This window comes from Phaethon aethereus (assembly GCF_964289735.1).
Source record: "Phaethon aethereus genome assembly, chromosome: 9".
Lineage (NCBI taxonomy): Eukaryota > Metazoa > Chordata > Aves > Phaethontiformes > Phaethontidae > Phaethon > Phaethon aethereus.
The window spans coordinates 22,573,326-22,592,225 of record NC_138585.1 but is presented as its reverse complement, the minus strand read 5'-3'; the positions used below and the strand labels follow the sequence as shown (position 1 = coordinate 22,592,225).

The 18,900-nt window shown below is 40.9% G+C and overlaps 1 protein-coding gene across 1 annotated transcript in view; it reads right to left on the bottom strand.

The window, feature by feature from the left end:
- SPATA16 (spermatogenesis associated 16) overlaps positions 1-13,375 on the bottom strand; it is an 80,054-nt gene extending 66,679 nt beyond the window's left edge. Inside the window, exon 1 of the mRNA XM_082003650.1 lies at positions 12,739-13,375. Coding sequence (XP_081859776.1) covers positions 12,739-13,311 — 573 coding nt within the window. The 5' untranslated portion in view covers positions 13,312-13,375. The remainder of the gene's footprint in view (positions 1-12,738) is intronic.
- Between the last annotated feature and the right edge of the window lie 5,525 nt (positions 13,376-18,900).

Sequence of the window (18,900 nt, the reverse complement as noted above, 5' to 3'; positions counted from 1 at the left end):
TATGTTCACATCAGTGAACATAAAAGTATCATCAAGTTTTTCTGTAATAACACTTTTCAGCTGAATTGGCCATGCTGTGACCTCTGTTAAATTTATGGGAATGAGAGATTTGAGGCTACTCTCTGGACTTTCAGGTTCTTGAATGATTGTGAGAAGAACAGAATCGTTTAGGGATCCCTTCAGTATAAAGTGCCAGAATTCAGAGTTTCCTCGAGTCTTACTGCCAATATGAAGAGTTATGATCAGACCTGTGTAACCCCTCAGTTATCTTTGACAAAAACCAAGACATGAGTCTCTGTAAACCATATATGAAAAAATAAGGATTCAGAAAATACGTTTAAATACAGTGAAGATTGGGTTCTGCCAGATCTTCTCTAAGACATCTCAGAGTAAGAGTTCAAAGAAATGAATAATAACTCAATCTTTAATCTCACAAAACTAGAGTAATATTTTAAAGGGGCTTGCATGTGTTTGTGACCATCTAGGTTGTATACTACTTAGGTCCCAAACTCTCTCCTGATTTTTGTGTAGCGTTTCTGCAGTGGATTGATGCGTTTGAGAGAGACTCTAATTCCATACAAACAACAGTGGCATGCACCAAAAGTAAGATTCACCTTAGTTTTACAGAAAAGGCTCCTTCTGTACTAAGCAGAAGAGTTATGAATGTACAAAATAGCCCTCGTGTCTGGTATTAGTGAGGTGCACAATTAAATACGCTCACTGGTATAAGAGACTTTGGTAGCAATATAGAAACCACTGGAAAAGGTTTCTGTTGAGTGGACCACCTCAGCGCAACCTAAGAAGCACATCATGGTTTTCCAGGTTCTGATGGCGATGATACCTTTTGCGTGTGGTTCTTCACCCTTTACTGTATTTTGTTGGCCTTTCTGGTAAAAGGACTTGTATGTGCAGCAGGAGAAGGACTGTTTCCTTGTGTTGTCCTCTCTGCCACTGAATATTGAGCCTGAGTATTTTTGGGGGTGAGGCAAAGACAGTGCCAGAAAGCTCATTTGGGGAAGTTCCCAGGGGAGGAGTTAGGCAGGAGGGAGACAGCGAGCTGGGAATTTGCAGCACGGGTGGTGATGCGGAGAAGAGTGGTAGAAAGGCCCATGTCTGCGTTTCAAAGGGGAAGAAAAAAGGAAAAATTTTGTAGCCTCTGTAGATACAGGTTGTTGTAGCTTTGGGAAAACCTGCTGGACTGAGCACAAGGGAAGAAGAAAGGCTGTGCCATGCACAGATGTAATGAGCAGGGAGGAGATTTGTTTGCAACTTTCATGTTTCACCCAGCAGAACCCAGTTTTCTTTATCTTGCTGTAGTCTGCAGTCCAATAACGCTACCTGTGAAGTAGTAACCGCTACCTGTTGGTGTTTTTGGAGGGCTTTAAGTAAAAGGTAAAAGCAGCTCCATCTTGCTCCTCTGAATACCTTAAGGTCTTGTCACAAGGACATTCAAATATAGATATGGGCTTGGAGAGGCAGTTACATTTTGTACCGAGGTTTCTTTTCCCAGAGCTATGTTACAGAATTTTATTTTAATTCCAAACTGGGAAATCTGGGGGTACATCTTACCTAAGACTTCAGTGAGCTTTTAGTTTGCAGAAATTTTGCCAATATCTTAAAGGTTATAGAGGCTATGAAATTGAAGCAAACAACTTAAACATTTGAAGATTTACAGCCCATCTGTGGTTAAAAACCAGCAACGTACCGTTTTATGTCCTTTACCAAAGCTAGCAAATCTAACAGTATTTTTCACTTTCAGGCTTAGTCTACCTGAGAGTATATCTGTTGGTAGATAGGAATATTTTTCCAGAATTAAGTATTAATTTAAAAAATCCTGCCAAAGGATATTTATATTTTCATATAGGGGCCCTTGTTACAGCTGGAGGCTGTCGTGCAGGTTTTGTGTACATGTGGTATGCATCCTTTAGAAGACTGCCAAGTTATAACATTCAAAGAATTACCAAGTATGTATATGAAATGTAAGGAATGAGAGTTACCTGCCATTTTTGTATTAGTGGCGAACTGACGCTCATTATGTTATACTTTCACTGATAAAGGAAGTTTCTCTTACAATGTGTAGGACCTTATAAATATATTGCTGAAACACAGTCATATAAATGCTTGTGATAAAGTACTTTGGCAAAGGTCACAGAACAAGTCTGTGGCATTGTGAACTTAGCATAGATCTTGTTGTGGTATTAAGGCTTTAATTTTGGCAGTAGCAAGCAAGGAAATTTTAGGAGTAAAGACTTCCCAGGCATTAGTTAACAAGAAAGAGAGGAAAAGATCTCCCCAAACCCACCATGGGTTTGGTAAAAGCCCAGTGGAAACGCTGATCATTAAGGTAGCTTCATAGTTAGCATGTGTTATTTGGAAGAATAAAATTAAAGCCGTGGTGATCTGTACGTTGGCACGCTGGAACTGGTCTCACTGAAAACAAGGTGAAAGGTTCAGGTGTAAGAAACTGGCGGTGGTAACAGTTTACTAGTCACTACTCCAGGTTTGGTGGATGTTAAATTCAGGAATATGGTTTGCCGTAAAGCATAGTATGCCCAGTAGATGTCCATCCACCATGTGTGGATATAGATACGTATTTGATAGCAAATTTAGCTTGGGAAACGAGTAAATTTGGTCAAATGGTGTGTGTCAGTGAGATTCTTTGGCAGCTTCCATGACATCACTCACGCTTTCCTCTGCCAGACTGAAAGGGTTAACAGTTAGTTTGAATACAGACATATTCTGTTAGCCTTGCTGGAGCTGATTGCTTTGATTTTTTGTTTGGTTGGTTGGTTTTTGGTTTTGTTAGCACAGGAATGTTTAATCATGTCTCTCCATGTTAAAGATAACTTTGTGGTTTTCCCTGGAGTGCTTTTAGAGTGGCTAATCAGAGGGACAAACCTGAAAAAGCAAGAAATATTTCATTAGTGTCTTTTCTTCTGACTAGCCAACAGTCCTAACCAGATGCGTTCACTTTGGAGCCATCCAAGTAATCAGCCTGGTAACGTCACTGCATTGCACATCAGGCACCTGGCAAGTTGAACGCTAACCGCATCCCAGAAAATGTCTGCTAAGGAAGGCTACTTCTGAAAATAACTTTCCAAACCTGATAGCAAGCTTCACACAGGGCTGAAAACAAACTGCTTTTTGTATATTGCACTGTATTCCAGCCCTTAACAATTATTAGGCACTATCAAAAATACTGCGGGAAACCAGTGTAACAAAGAACCGGTTAATGGCAGTTTTTTGTTTCAGTGGAGAGGAAAAAAAAAACCCAGTCAATATGGAGAAAATAAAGAGAGAGAATTTTCTCTCAATGATATGATTTCATGCAGCATAACTTTCCAGCTTCTATTCAAACTCATACTGACATCTTGGTGTGCAATTTAAGTCAGCGGAGCAGGGATTGTATATAAGCCCCCGTCTTTATTGTTAATGAGGTTTGTGTAAATAACTTGCTAGAAAACATAATGAAAATATATAATTCACTACTAAAAATGAATGCAGATGTCAGGTAAGAATAAGTAAATTTACGAGGCTTCCTGCAATGTGCTCTGCACTGGATAATTCGAATAACATGTACGTGTGATATTTTTGGCACATTAGCTGCTCGGTGCAGAGTTAGCAGTGCATTCTGTAATAATAATGCATGTGCAGGACACATTTGTTATCTTGGGCATATTGCTGGTTACACGGTACTGGCTGAGAGCCAAATACACCTCAGATATGCTAAGTTATGAGAAATGATGCCTATTTCTATCCAGAAAAACCACTGTTTGCCAGAAAAGCGTGGATCTGGTGAGTATTGACTTTACCAGATGAACTTATCCGGCTGCTTTCCCTCACCGTGGGCTCTGGTGGGGTGGGACTCAGCCTGCTCTCCCCACATTTCCAGTATCTTGAGCCCTGTTTATTTCTAGGCTTAAATGCCTTCTTCAGCTACAACCAACCTTTTTGCAGGAACCAGAGGTACATGGAAGGCATTTGGTGACCAGGTGGAGCAGAATGTTAGGGAAATTAAAACTTATATTTTATGCTCCCCGAGGGCTGACAGGGTTTGCATATCTGTCACTGTTTTGGCCTCTTTTGGAGACGAGCTCTCTGCAAAAATGAAATTCCCAGTGCCCACCAAATTCAGAGGATATCGCATTTTAGTTTGTGCTCATTTCTAGGCGGATGCTACTTTATAAAAATAAACTTGACGTGAATCTTTCCCTCCCACAGAAGCTAACGATGTTCCCTGCAGCATTCCTAAGCCTAAGTCATTCCTGTTTATTGGCCCAACTTCAGATAAAGGCTTTACCTCCCCCAGTGCAAACTTAGGGGCCTTTCTCATATTGTAAATAATTTGCTGCAGAAGCATTAAATCAGGAATAAACGTTTTAGGAAAATATTATCTGTTTGACTTCAGCTTACTCTGTGTGCTGGACTATAAATCTGTGCCTCTCATTACCAATCCCTATTTATTTATAGAGTGTTCCCGTTGTTAGTATTGCCAGGGTGAGAGGAGTAGTCGCAGAAGAAAAAAAACCCACAAACAACAAACCAGCCCCAAAGCTCTCTAATGAAACATAGATTGTGGAATCAATATACTAAAATAGTTTCCAAGGAACTTTATATTCTGTACAACACACTGAAATCTCCTTTATAGATTGCCTTTGTAATACAAAATTTGTCAGTTCTCCACTGTGAGACCAGCCAAGATCAAACCAAACCGAGGATGGTGTAAATATTCCATGTGAAAACCGAACAATCAGACAAAAGTCAGAACTGATACCAGTACCTCCGCGTGATAGGATCGTAGTTCAAAATGCCTGTTGGACTTTGAAGCAGGAGCATCAGTCTGTTGATAGTGTTCACAGGAGGAGCTGGCCAAAATGAATGTTTTTTTTGGAGGCAACTGTCAGCTGGTGTGATGTGACTATATTGTAGCAAGATTTTGAGAGCTGTCATGATTGCTTGGAAAAAGCAATATAATTTCAGGCCAACTAATTTAATCCCTTTGATGCCAAGAGATTTGCTACTGCTAAGTCCAAACACAGAGATATCTCACCAGCACTTTTATTAAGGCAAACTATGTGAAAGGTTCGCTCCGTTTTGATGGACAGGATTATTAGGGAAAAGCAATAATTTGCTGAACCCTTATTTTCATGCCATTTCTAGATATGACATTAAAGTTAGCTGCAAGGCCAGCTCTCCCCACCTCAGGGTGGTATAGATTTGGTAAACTCCACCTTGAATCCTCCCAGTGGTATTGTCAGTGTTAGAAACAGCACATATCCATGCCTCGGGAATAAACAGAAATAAAGCTCTTCCCTAAAGTAACCTAACCAGAATTCATTCCCCACTACTTTTTATTGTTTGGTTCACCTCTGTAAAGCTTTCCAGCATTTATATTCATTTTACACTGTCAAAAGCTGAACAGGAGTAAGATAACAAATGGTTCCGGTAGCAGCTGTCACCACCTACTGTCTGTGTATGCCTGTGTGAATCTCTAAATGGAAATAAAGTACTTTAATAACACATTTTCTCTAAACTGTCCTCATGGATAAAGTTACTCTCAAATCAGTCCATGAACACTTTCCAATTCGGCGCCCACTTCAGCCTGAATCTCTGTCTCTCCTCTGCACCGGCTATTGTAGGTACACAACAGTATGATTTAAAGACATTTCAGATAGAAAATTCTTTAACAGCACATCTTCTGTGACCGCCGCTTGCCTGTGTTAGCTGCTTTTGGTGTTGAACCGTCTCCTAACTTGCCTAATTTTTTTCCTTATAAATGAAGCCGATTGTCACTGCGTTTTTGTTCCGCATTGGCTCTAGCCGGGAAGCACCTAGAGCCACAAATTAAACCCAAATTGCTCTGCCCTCCCTGTTCCTGTAAGATACCTTCCAGGAGCAGATGGCAGCTGAGAGGATAAAGACCTCCAATTTCTGAGGGCCCTGAACATAAAAGAAGCTCCACTTCAAGACAGGCCCTACGGCATCGCTTTACGTTGAGAGAGGTGAGCATCACACGCTTGTGTTTATCTGCTGTCGGGTATCGCGATGCCCGCGCTCCGATGCGGGGAGCTGTGGGGTTCAGGCACCTACAGATTTTTAGGTGCCCAGCTTTCAGAGAAGCCCTTTATGGATCCAGCCAGCAGTGACATGCCCCGAGCCATGCATGATGTGGACTACTGAGCAGAGGTCTGAGCCCATCTCTTCCAAGATGGACTAGTGCCTCATCCAAGGCTGTCCCAAGTATTTTTTTCTCTTTTTTCTTTCTTCTTTTCCCCCCCCCCGCCTTCTGTTACCTACTGAGGAACCTACTACATGGACCTTGTCTCCATTTCTCAGTGATTGTGAAACGTGGTTTGGATGTGTTTAGGTCAATGAGGCTTTTGATTGCAAGTGACAAGTGGTGAGTGGTTATTATTTTTAATCAAATATACGGCTTAACATTTACAGAGTATGGAGAAAATATTTGGTGCTTTTGAGAACCTGTCACCTCCAGGTAAATAATTTGATAGCATGTGAGGAAGCCAATTACAGTTAATTAGGAATTGTCTGATCTGCTTTGGCACTGAAATGGTTGGAAAATACGGTCTGTCCTTCCTGGAATAGGGATTTTGCTCTTGTATACATACATGAGTGAGGAAATATATTGTTTTGTGGTCAACATGTAGTATTCCTTTGAGGAAAAAAGCACTTTATAAGCCAGATATGTAACAGCAGTTCAAGCAAGAAGAACAGGGGCAGGAATCCTTATAGACAAATAGCCATGCAGTTCTTAAGCTTTATTTCATGGTGATGGGCATGCTGGAAATGTCTAGAAGATTAATAGATTCAAATTCAGTGATCAAAAAATGGGAGCATGTCCAAATGGATCATTATAATAGATTCCCACTCTATCCCACAAGCCAGATTTGAGCCATCTGTAAGCTTCATATCCCTGGTCTAAAATCTTCTGCAGCCATAAAAGACAATAAGTATCAGTATAAAAAAAAAAAAAAAATCAATTTCTTGGCTTTGCAGCCTAAAAATGTAGTGATGGGATTCTAGGGAGAGAAAACTGCTGATTATCAGGGCTTTCTTATTATTTTTTTATTTTTTAAGTAAGTTAAATGGGTAGGCCGTATTTAGGAAACCACTTTGTTATTAGTGATTAAAAGAATACTGCTAGAGAATAAAGTCAGCATCTTGCACTCAGGCTTTGGGGGATCAGTGGCTGCCATCTTTGATATTCTCTGTCCAAGACCTAGTGTGTACTCCTAGGAAGTTTCTAGAGGACCTGTGCTGGCGATAAGGGTAGATAATTTATGAGTCTGAACTTTTATTTCCAGAAAGGTGATGCTAAAAATAAATACTTAGCCTTTCACATGCTCTCCCTTGAGGTCTTTCATAGTGTTAAACTGTGTCTAGTCATTGTACTGCTTTTCTTGGTGAGAGGGGATAGGGAAAACTGTTTATAAAGTCCCATTTTCTACTCCTTTCATTCCAACAGATGACTAGTAATTCCAGCCTCCGTGCTCCATAGAGGAAGGGATTACACATCGTTCTACATCGATGGCGTTATGCATTGATGGCTTTTTGGACCTCAAGACCCCCCTGCAAAAAGAGTCAATGTTGGGGGAGGAAGGGTGGGCAGCCATGTGGCTGTGCCATAGTCTTTCTGCAGCACTGGTCCGACGGTCACAACGGGAGCACATCCAAAGGTCCTAATCGTACGGCGCTCCCAGGACTGCCCTGATAGCAGTGCCTCTAAGAAAGCCGCCTGTGCTTTTCTAACGTGCTCTACCAGCCGATAGACTACTTAAGATGAACCTCTTTTCACTTAAGTATTTATATAGGAAATACTCTTTTTTTGCTTCTCGTATTACAAAACTGATGGAAGTCTGGGTTGAACCATGCTGCCTAACTCTATACTGGTACGTAATTATGTCCACAAGGCACCGGCGCCACAGCCGCTTTCAAAATATTTGGTTTTTGCAGATATTGCTGCCTGGAAGAGGGAGCATGGTCTCGATAAAACCTTCTCTGCAGCAGTGAATCACAAGGCAATGAGCCACAGGAAAGGTTAATCTAAAAACTCAAGGTGTGCAAAAAAAAAGATGGCACTAATGTTTATCTCCCTGCCATAGGAACGGTGCCCGTAATAGCCATCTGTGGAAAATGGAGATATTCCAGCTTGTGGAAGGCACCACAACAGCGCTCTGGTGAATTAATCACGCGCCGTTTGAGGCCTTCACCTCACACGCGGGATGCATTTCATGCCTCTCGGATGTCCCATGCTGAAAGCTGTGTGCTGAGATACTGTGGACTTCTTTCTGTGCACAGCAGTCAGGAACCTTTCTCATTTATTTTTTAATCGCAGGGGACGATTATTTTCAGAACAACGGGGTCTGAAATTTAAATCTGTGCAGTTTTAAACAGGCTGATGCTTCTGAAGTCTTTTACGCTCACTGATATTAGCATATTAGTTTGAGACAAGGTCTTTCGATCCTCATAAAGGTTTAATGTTATTTTGTAGCTAAGCCGTTATTAATTGGCTAGAGATTTTACAGATACACGTATATGGTTTCCACAGAGGTTTTAAGCTAAAGAGTGATTTCTCATACCCTTCATATCCCAGTCCAGATGTTCAAGACCTATTTCCCTATGTTCCAACAGATGGATGCCAAAAATTTAGGGGAAATTTACAGTGTTTCTCAATGTAGTGCGTGTAATATACTGTGTTATTGAGCTAGGAGGTAGAAGAGCGAAGATTGTTGCCCCAATTCTTCAGCTATTTTCCTCACTAGCAACAGAAAGTACTTAATTCTTAAGCTCTAATAGTGAGAGTTCTCCGAGGGAGCATTATTTTTTCTTCTCCCAGGCCAACTATAATGCAGCTGACTAACACTAAGTCCCTCCTGATTAATTTAATGGTAGTTAAATAGTGCAGAAATAGTGGAAAGCCACCAATTTTTCTCTTTGATAATCCTGCCTTCCCCATGTCTGCGGTAATCAGCAGCATGCCGTCCAACATATAGAAGTCTCCAAATTAAACAAGCATTTCAATTTTCCTTTCTGACTAATAATTTTCCTTTCTTCCCCCCGCCCCCCATCCCAATAATTTCAGCACTAGTCTTTCAGAACTGCCTGTTATTTGCCTATCTGAAAAACAACATGATCTAAAGAATGATAATACGACATGAATATATAGATGGATCTGGAAAAGACATTTTGGCTTGAATAAGAGCTGAGAAATGTATGATATTTGCAATATGTAAGGTAGCACTAACTTTAGTGATACTATTCAAATGTAATACTATGCACACGCTTTTCTGGATCAGGGTGTCTAATTTGAAATGTTGTAATGTCAGACTAAAGCCTTTCATTTGAAAAATGTCTGTAAACATTTTGCACCAGAAACCATCTTTGAATTTCCTGACCTTTGAGTTTGTTATATATCACGTGTCTCTTCACCTGTGTGAAATGCTCAGGAATTTTTGTTTATTTCTTCAAGAAACGATGGGCAAAACAACCACAGTTCCAATCTCAGCAGCTTCAGTTTTCCAGTTTTCTCTGCACCATCTCCAATTTGTCTATATCCAGACAGACAAATTGGAGGTGATGCAAAGAAAAGCAACAAAAATGATAAAGAGGTTTAGAAAACATGACCTGGGAGGAAATATTAAGAGGATTGAGTTTATTTACTTTAGAGGAGACTGAAAAGAGCTATGCTAAGAGGTTGCAAGGACAGAGTCAATAGGGTGGTTAAAAGCTCTTCAAGTCAAATAAGGACACAAAAAACATTATGGGCAGTTTTGCACCATGGAAGATTGGGAGAAACTTTGTCAGCTTGCTGATACAGACAAGAATTCCGTGTCAGTGGAGATTTTCAGAAACAAGAGTACAGAAGAGTCTGTCAGGGATATTCTGGTTTTTGCTTCTGAGGAGAGCTGGATTAAGAGACTGCTGAGAAGCCTCAGCCCTACAATTCTGTGATTTCCCAATCGCGCTGTCCACAATCCCAGGAAGGAATTCTTTAATCTCTGCTTAATTCTTTCACCAGGATGTCTATTATCTAGCTTTCCATTTTCTCTTAGGAACGGGAAAGTACCCCTTTCCTCTCAAGTGACAAGTGTTTTTCTCCCCATCACAGCTCATTTCTGAATGTAGGGGGAAAAAAAAAAGCCTAAAAAGGATGGCACTTTCTAATTTTACTCACTCACTGCTGTAATATTTATTGTTTAAAAAAAAAATGCTTTCAGTACTGTAGAAAAAAATAGGAATAGGATATTTTCTTGTCAGCTGCAAACCTCTAATGTTTTACAAATGCTTTTGAATTAAGTTTGGCAGTACAGTGCTGAAACAAGTATAGTTGGACCCATTTTCAGGATGTCAAGTGCATAGCTGAAGTGATTGGGGTCAGAGTGGAGATAAAACATTAGGGAGAGTCTAGAGAGTCCAGCTTGCAAGTCCTCTATTCTAATCACCAACCATATCCCTGTAAAGTGGAAAGTGTGTCTCTTTTTTTTTTTTATAAAAAAATATTTTATTTTATTTGAGAAGCAGACACTGGCCTTTAAAATCCTTACAGCTACTAAGAGTGGGGTTTTTTTTGTATCATGGAAAAAGTCAAGCCCTCATCTGCACAGTAAATGTTAGCAGCTGGGTTAATTGTGAAGGATGTAAGGCATCTTTCAAGGTTTATAAGACAGCTATGCTCTTGGAGATACAGTTTTCAAAATGCTCTAATGCTACCTCTTTGAAAGGAGCCTTTGGCTGCAGAGTGCTAGTATTTAACAGGTTTAATATTACTAAAAATTGAGAGGCTGATGCCATTATTAAATTTCATTCTGCACACAAGCAAACAGTTTATCATAGTCTGTTCCCAGCAATTGTAATCCAATTTTTGTTATCTTACATTGTTTAAAAAAGAGAGAGAGAGAGAGAAAGATACTGTACATCAATCTGATAAAAATGTTTAAATAACTGGTGCTTTTTTGTGATTATGTCGGTTTTATAGGAGCATTATGGAAACACGACAGGGTAACTAAAATCTGATTACGTCTAAGTCCTTGCCCATTATGTGATTATTATGAACCATGACTTCTACTGGCACATTATGAATTACATGGTCATAATACAAGGGATTTCCAATATAATTAACTCAGATTAGCAGCACTAGAGAAATCTGGGAATAATGATACAACTTTGAACAATCAGTTTTACTGTAAATGCTGCTAGCTCTGGCTTCCAGGAAACAGGAGGCTGGTGGATGTAACCCTGACTCACCTGCTGGGGTTTCCTACACCTCCTTTCTCTTCCCTCCCCCCTGTGAAATTAATTGCAACTTGCCAGAGTGTTAAGAACTCCCTCTTTTACTCTTTTCTTCTCATATTATACTGATAAAACTCAAGGCTGACTAAGATTTTCAGAAGCGTCAAAGGTCTTTAAATATTTCCTTTTTGAGGGGTTCAGCCTGAAACTGGAAAGGGCTCTCCTTTTGAAAACATAGAATACCTACTTATTGAAGAACAGATCTGTTTAAGACAGCTCAAGTTTGAGCACTTAAAGGCAGAAAGTCATGAGAATCACAGATTAGTTTCAGAGATCATAGCCAAGGTCATATTATTTCTTTAGTATTTCAGGCAGGCAAGTCGTCTTTCCACAAAAAAACCCCAGTTCTTGGACTCTTAGCTGCTGAAGAGAAAACTGGCTGTGTCCAGAGGGGGTTGTTCACATAGAATAATAGAATTGTTTAGGTTGGAACAGACCTTTAAGATCATCAAGTCCAACCCTTAACCTAGCGCTGCCAAGTCCACCACTAAACCACGTCCCTGAGCACCACACCTACAGGTCTTTTAAATCCCTCCAGGGATGGTGACTCTACCACTTCCCTGGGCAGCCTGTTCCAATGCTTGACAACCCCTTCTGTAAAGAAATTTTTCCCAATATCCACTCTAAACCTCCCCTGGTGCAAACTGAGGCCATTTCCTCTCGTCCTATCTCTAGTTACTTGGGAGAAGAGACCAACACCCACCTCACCACAACCCCCTTTCAGGTAGTTGCAGAGAGCGATGAGGTCTCCCCTCAGCCTCCTCTTCTCCAGACTGAACCACCCCAGTTCCCTCAGCCACTCCTCATAAGACTTGTGCTCCAGCCCCCTCACCAGCTTCGTTGCCCTTCTCTGGACATGCGTTGCCCTTCTTTGGTTGCTACTGGACCTGTTCTTTCTCATGCAGAAATAAAAGGATTTCTACATGCATCCAGTGGCCATCGTCTGACTTTAGAGAAAAAAGGGCAACAGAGTACATGATGGAAATGCTGTAGGGAGAAAAGACTAAAACGGACCTTTTGTTTAACCAAAGGATTAAATGTTTCACCCAGTAGTGCATGGGCAGCTGGGGTAGAGTGGGAACTCCCCTGATTGACATATTGCTTGTTCCTGCTAGAGCTGGGATTAAAAAGATATTTTTTTTTTTTCCACTCTGAGACTTAAACTTCCTCCACACATAAATAGTTGACTTGGAGAAAAATATGAAATCACCTGAGATTTTTTGGCTCAGTCCAGTGTCCCTCTCCTTCCATGATTTATTTATAGCTCTTAATTTTCAGATTTCACGTGAAATTGCATCCCAGAATTTTTATTAAACCGTATTCATCCCAGGTTTGTGCTCCTTGTTCACTTTGATATTATTACACCCAGTCAGTACAATTACTGCCTTTCATTTACTTTGCTATCGTGATTGTACTTGTTTAACCTCATACCTCCAGTGCTGTTGAGAGCTGCGCTGCTGCTGCTGCATAGTTGTTCTGCCTGTAGCAAGTGCTGGCTTCCTGGAGGGTCATCTGAAGCTGTTTGTCGATCTGGGGCAAAGCACTGCCATTAGGCGTGCTCAGAGCTGCTGCTTTTTCAGAATTATGACACGCTGATTGTGTCCTTGTAGACACCACAGGCTCAGCAAACTCAAAGGAAATGTCCTCCTCATCAGTGTAGACCAACTCCATTTCTATGTCCATTAGGCTTTTCAGAGGAATATGAGACAGAGGTGTCAGAGACTGGCAATCAGTTAATACTAAAGTTGTTTCTTCTTTTTTCACAGCTAGTTTTTCATTGTTTTCTGATTTCTCTTTACGGCTTGCTCTGTCTACATCATTACTTTGTTTTTCCTTCTTTTTCTCTGCTATTTCTATCCTCTCCATTATATTTTCTGCTGCTCCATCCCCAAGGTGGTTTTTGACCTTTTGCAGTTCTTCTGGAATATCATTCAATTTGTTTGCTGCTGCATTTGACTCCTTACTACTGTGCATTTGCTGAGAAGGTTGATTCTTGCCATCCATGCTTATGAGATTTTTTTGGAAGTCAGTGTTGCTTTCTGATGCCTTAGCTTGAGCAAAGAAAGAGTCCTAGGAGAAAATGTAGAAAAGTTAAGAATACTAACACATTGTAAAGCCAAAAAAAGCATGGAAATGCTTTCTCCGCTAGGCATACTGTAGGCACCGTTATGAGAGAAAACTCTTCAACAGTTACTACGTAGAATATCAGACTGACTGTAATTACTTTCTCTTTCCTGTGTAAAAATTTAAAGCATCTTAAGTATTTTTGACAGCTCTCAGTAACAGATGTTTGTGTAAAGTAATCCCAGTGTATCAGTTTCTTGTATCTGCAACAAGAAGGGAAAAAGCTGGCTTTTAATCAAAAGAAAAACAACCAAAACCGTGTGACTGATTGACTCACGTTATATGCTGTTACTGGGTGCAAAAAAATCACTGTGGCCTGATTTTTGAGAGCTGGTAAGCACAGTGACTGATGTCAGAGAGGGGTGTTAAAAAATGAAGCAGATCTCCAAGAGGGTCCCAGCTACAGCTGCGTTTGAGCCAAATTCAGATCTGGAGTTCAAAGCCATTTCTTATTGAACTGTCCACAAAGGACGCTGGAGTGTTGCTACGAAGAAGCAACCCTCCCGCAGTAATTCTCAGTTCAGGGAACTGGTAGTGGATTCACGCTGGTTCAGGAAGGTGCTGAATCAAGCCTTTTCTCAACACTAGGTCCTATACAATAAGAAAGGTGACTTGGTCTGCCTTGTAAACTCATAATTTCACTCAGGTTCAAAGGAAATGTTGATTTTTCATGTGCCTCTGCTGGCTTCATAGTGAAAAGGTGGAAGGCACAGGTAATTTTGTTCTTAGTTTTTCCATCGATTATGAAAAGCTTAATTACAAATAGCTTTAATGTGGACCATCTTTCAGAGTGGCTTGTTAAGCATAAGCACTCAACCTTTAACCTTGTGTTATTGTTCAACAGACCTCCATAGGTTTAACATCAGTTAAATATACTTAACTACAGGTACCGATTATACAAAGGAAAGACGCATAATAAATGCGTTTCTGTTCAGCCAGAAACATATTTTAAACAGTAAGCAACTTGTTGAGTTTTAGTGAGGGCCCTACAGTATGCGCTACCGTGCTCGTGAGAGCCGCCGGCACGTGTGCTGGGTGCTGTGGCGTGGCGAACCTTTATTGTTTAGGGCAATGGGCAGAAATGTATATGAAGGGTTAAAGGGAAGAGGCGAAGGCATTTTAAGCCATATGAGAAGCTGATACTGAATTCTAATGAAAATAGGGTTTCAAATCTTTGTTATGTTTCCCCCCGCTCCCCTGGCTAAGCCAGATTGCAGCCGGGACTGTCACCGGCCCTGAAGCGGGGAACTTGTTGATTTTGACATTTGTTCACAACCTCCAGGCTGGAAACTTTACTGTAGCAGAACTGCCTGGGGAGAAACTTATTCCTCTTTCCACGGCTGCAAGAGAAAGAGCGAGAGGTGAGGGGATAATTGTGTGATTTAAGGTAATTTCAGCAGACTTTTTTTCAGCAATGTGCTGAGCAATCACAACTCCTACCGAGTTCAATGTGGATGGAAAACCACTGGCCCTTCCCAGATAGTGCTCCGCACTTGTCAGAATAGAGCTCAAAGGAATCATATTTATAGAAAGCTATTTTGAATGGCAGCAGTAAAGCAGCTGGAAAAGGCTAATGTACTTGCATCTGGCAGCAATTTTACCTGTTTGTAAGAAATTCAATCCCTTTTTAAAACAAACCATAGCATAGCCTAAAGACTAGAAGCTGCTTTTTTCAGTTCTGGCTTCAGCACTAGGTAATTTAGGAAATTATGACTTATCTTCACTGTACAGTGGAGCAGAGATACTCCAGCCAGCCCCAGGACCAGCTGAGGGGATGTGCCTGATAATCTTGGTGCCATGCCATGCCAACATAACTGTCACGTATGGGACCTGTGGTAGACCTTCATGTGGCCCAGCAGTACATGGCTATGCCATGTTCTAGAGGGGTAACACAGGACTTTCACAGCCTCTTGGGTGAGCTGTTCACTGAAGGTCCTACAGAACTCTAGAAAATGAGATTTAAGTGTCTACATCAGATGCAGGTTTGCAGGAATTTTCCTCTGAGCAGCCATATAGTACCAAGGAGCCTGTACCAAGGAGTAGTGGACTCTTCTCTTCACCAGAGAGCTCACAAAGGCACAGCCCTATATTTGTTGGGGGATTGATATCAGCATGAATAGGAAATTGGCTGGACCAAACTGTTTGCCATGAGACTGTCTTAAAGAGTTTAAAATAATTTACCATGGAATAAAAAAAAGCAGAGCACAAGCAGTGAAATACAGACCAATAATTCTTTAATCACGAATATTTCTCTGGTAGACCAGCACCTGAAATTAACTTTGCTGTTATCACTGGATTTATACTGGTCCTATTGTATATTTAAATATTCAAGCTGATTAACCTGACTTTGGGTTGTGCAATGGAAGCACGTTATAACTCAGGTAGGTTCACTTCAATCACTGCCTCAATAAAAAACCACTTCCAGGGAAAAACTTTTAGAAAATCATTATCTTTGTCAGTTAAGTATTTTCCTGAGACTTTGGTTAAAATGTCTGGTTTTTATTTTGGAAGTATTTACTGTAAAATGCTTGTAACGAATCACTATGCAGGGGAATAGAGATAGACAATTTAGCGCTACAGTCAGAAGGAAACTAAATTTGTGAGCTCTCAGGAATGATCTTCCTGATTGTCCATAAGCAAGATCAGCTTTCTGCATATTTGAGGGTTAATCTTTGCCAAGAGGTGTCTGTCCATGGCACTACCAGCTGCTACAGCCAGGTACTTTGTTGGGTCTATCGGTAAGGAAACCACATCTCTTCAAACGGAGAAGCTTCCATGAAAAAAAAAGTAAATGCAGAAGGAACGTGAGAACGCTTATCTTTTAACATCTCCTGGTTTTGTCTGTTGATTTCACAATATATCTAAGAAAACCTTCTTGGGGAGAGTGGCCTGCCTACTAGATAACATAAACTTTCTTATGTGCATGATCTTATGAACCCTATTACTTACGCTTTTTGTTCTGTATCTAGTTTGATTCTGCTTTCAACACCTCCTCCTATTATCTCACATCAGATTAGAGAAAAACCTGCTGATAAATCAAACTGGCACTTCAGCTGGCACCTAGTTGTTAAATTCTTTGCCGGTTCTTTGATGAGCCCTTTTTTCTTCAGGATTTAAACTTTGATTTCAACCAAAAAAGCTTTTGCCCTTACAGTTGCGAAGTAAAACCCTTTCTAAACACCAAAGGCTGCGGTGCTATCTTCCCGAATCTGCATATAGCAAGGCAGAACCTCCGAGCTACATTCAGCATTGATTTAAATGGATGACAGGAGAGAGGAATTTCTTCTATTAGCTCTCAGATGGGATTAGGCTGCTTTGAAACTGAGCCGTTACATTGCTGTTACCAGCTCTTCGGGGCGCGAATTCTGTGGGGCTGCGCTTCAGAAAAAGGTCTGTTTCCCAATTTCGGTAAAATCTTTCGGTAGGCAGCGCGAGCCGCTCTTTCTGGGAATCGCAGTTGCCTTTTAGGGCAGAGGCTGTGGAGAAAGAAGCAAATTCCAGGAGAGGTTCCCCAGCGTGGGCCTGCTGGATCATACACTCTCATGGATCGGAGGTCTCGGGGCACGGGCGGCAGCTAGGAAGCGGAGAGGGGACTCGACGATACGTTTCGTACCCTGAACCAAGTTCCTTACACCGACCGTTCGACAGCAGCCCGTGCTCTGACATGGATGTGCCCCGTGAACGCCCCGCTGAAACTGGGAGACAAATTGGCCATCAGGGCTGGAGACAGCAATAATTCTCCCTCCCCCCATCCCGATCAGAACTGGCAGAGCTTTCTCTTGTCACTGTTTTGCTTTGTTTTCCCTCCCTCCGCAGCGTAAGGTACGAGCTGCCTGGTTCAGGATGCCCTGGCTGTAGCTCACCTGCTGTCCCAGAAGCTCTAGTCTTTAGTGGTCCATCTGTATTTTGTGCTCTCCGCTGTGAATGCTCAATGCGGCACAGTTTCTAGAGGATAACATCACAACATTTTTCAGCCAGAGCATGACTGTATCGGCAAGACACATGCATTGTGTGCAGATACCCATCTGTCTTTCAGCGAGCTCACTTGTGGACCGGCAACCATATAGTTGTGTTAGCCTGATACCCCACCCTGCTAGAAGACATATATAATGACAACTGCCGTATTCATTTAGTACTTAGACAGTGATGGGACTTTTCCAGAAAGTTATAGGAACCGAACTCTTTCATCTATAATAGTCTTTTTATCCCAGAAGGCCATTTGAAATCACAGGGCAGTCATCTGCTACAGTTCATTTCAGTGCAAATGTTGGAACAGGCGAAACTGCATCCAAAACTCCAGAGCAAGTATAAGAAAATTATACCACTGGTACTTGTACAAGTGTCATCCCACTTCTTCAATGTCCTCTAGTACGGACAGAGAAATATAGTACTATAACAAAACACATCCAAAGCCCCACAACAGATAGGTCATTATCTGCCCTCCTCGATAATAATTTCACTTATATTGAATTCCAGATATCCTGATCCATCTCTGAGGTGGAGCATCATCTCCTCAGTGGGAGAGGATGCTCCACTTTTATCACTTATAAATGAAGGAAGATTTATCTGTATTAGATTCACAGACAGACTTTCTGAATGAGCACGTGCACTGACAACAGCAATGCTGAGATCTGAACTGGAGATTTTTCCAGTCCATCTTTCAGCGGGATGACTTTTTAAGCACTTCCTTTACTGCTGAATACCACAAAGGCTCAGACAATCTATTGATGACGAAGGTCAGCACCTTCTTAGCAGCCCATAAAGTGAGTCTCTCACAATCAGGTTTCAGACTTTTTAAGATTCCAGCCATTTCTTTAGGCAATGAAGCAACCTAGTTCTTTCATCTTGCTATTTTTATTGTTTGAAAGCCTGAGTCACATCTGATCTTTTTTATTTTTAGTTTTCTTTTGGGAAAAAAACAAACCCTTAATGTATCTTTTTTTGTTCAGTACTCTTATTTCTTTGTGATAGACATAAGTAATGGCTCATTCAGTGCAAAATCAGACATCCTTACATTTCTCTTGCTGTGATAAGGGCACACTTGCCATTATTGCAGCTGCATTGTCCACATTGCCACAGTAAAGGTTTTGTCAGCACTTCTACTCTAAACACTATTTTCACCCACTGTATTTAACCTGTTTATAAAAAGAATAATAATAAATTGGGCTCTGGGATTAAATTTGGCGAGGTTAATTGTGTTTTTTTTCACAGTAGTTTGCAGGGATTTAACCATGTTACCCTAATTGCTCTTTGAGGCTGAAACTCACATATTAATTGTTTATGTGGTGCTGAGTACAACAAAGCATTAATCTTATTAGGCTATAGACATAAGAGGAATATTAAACTGTATTAATAATTACTATTCACAGATATCAGATAGCTAGTTCACTAGGCACTCATGCAAAGACAGTAAGCTTAGGCTTACTGTTTAAAGTAACTCATCTATTACTCACAATAACTTAGGGGAAT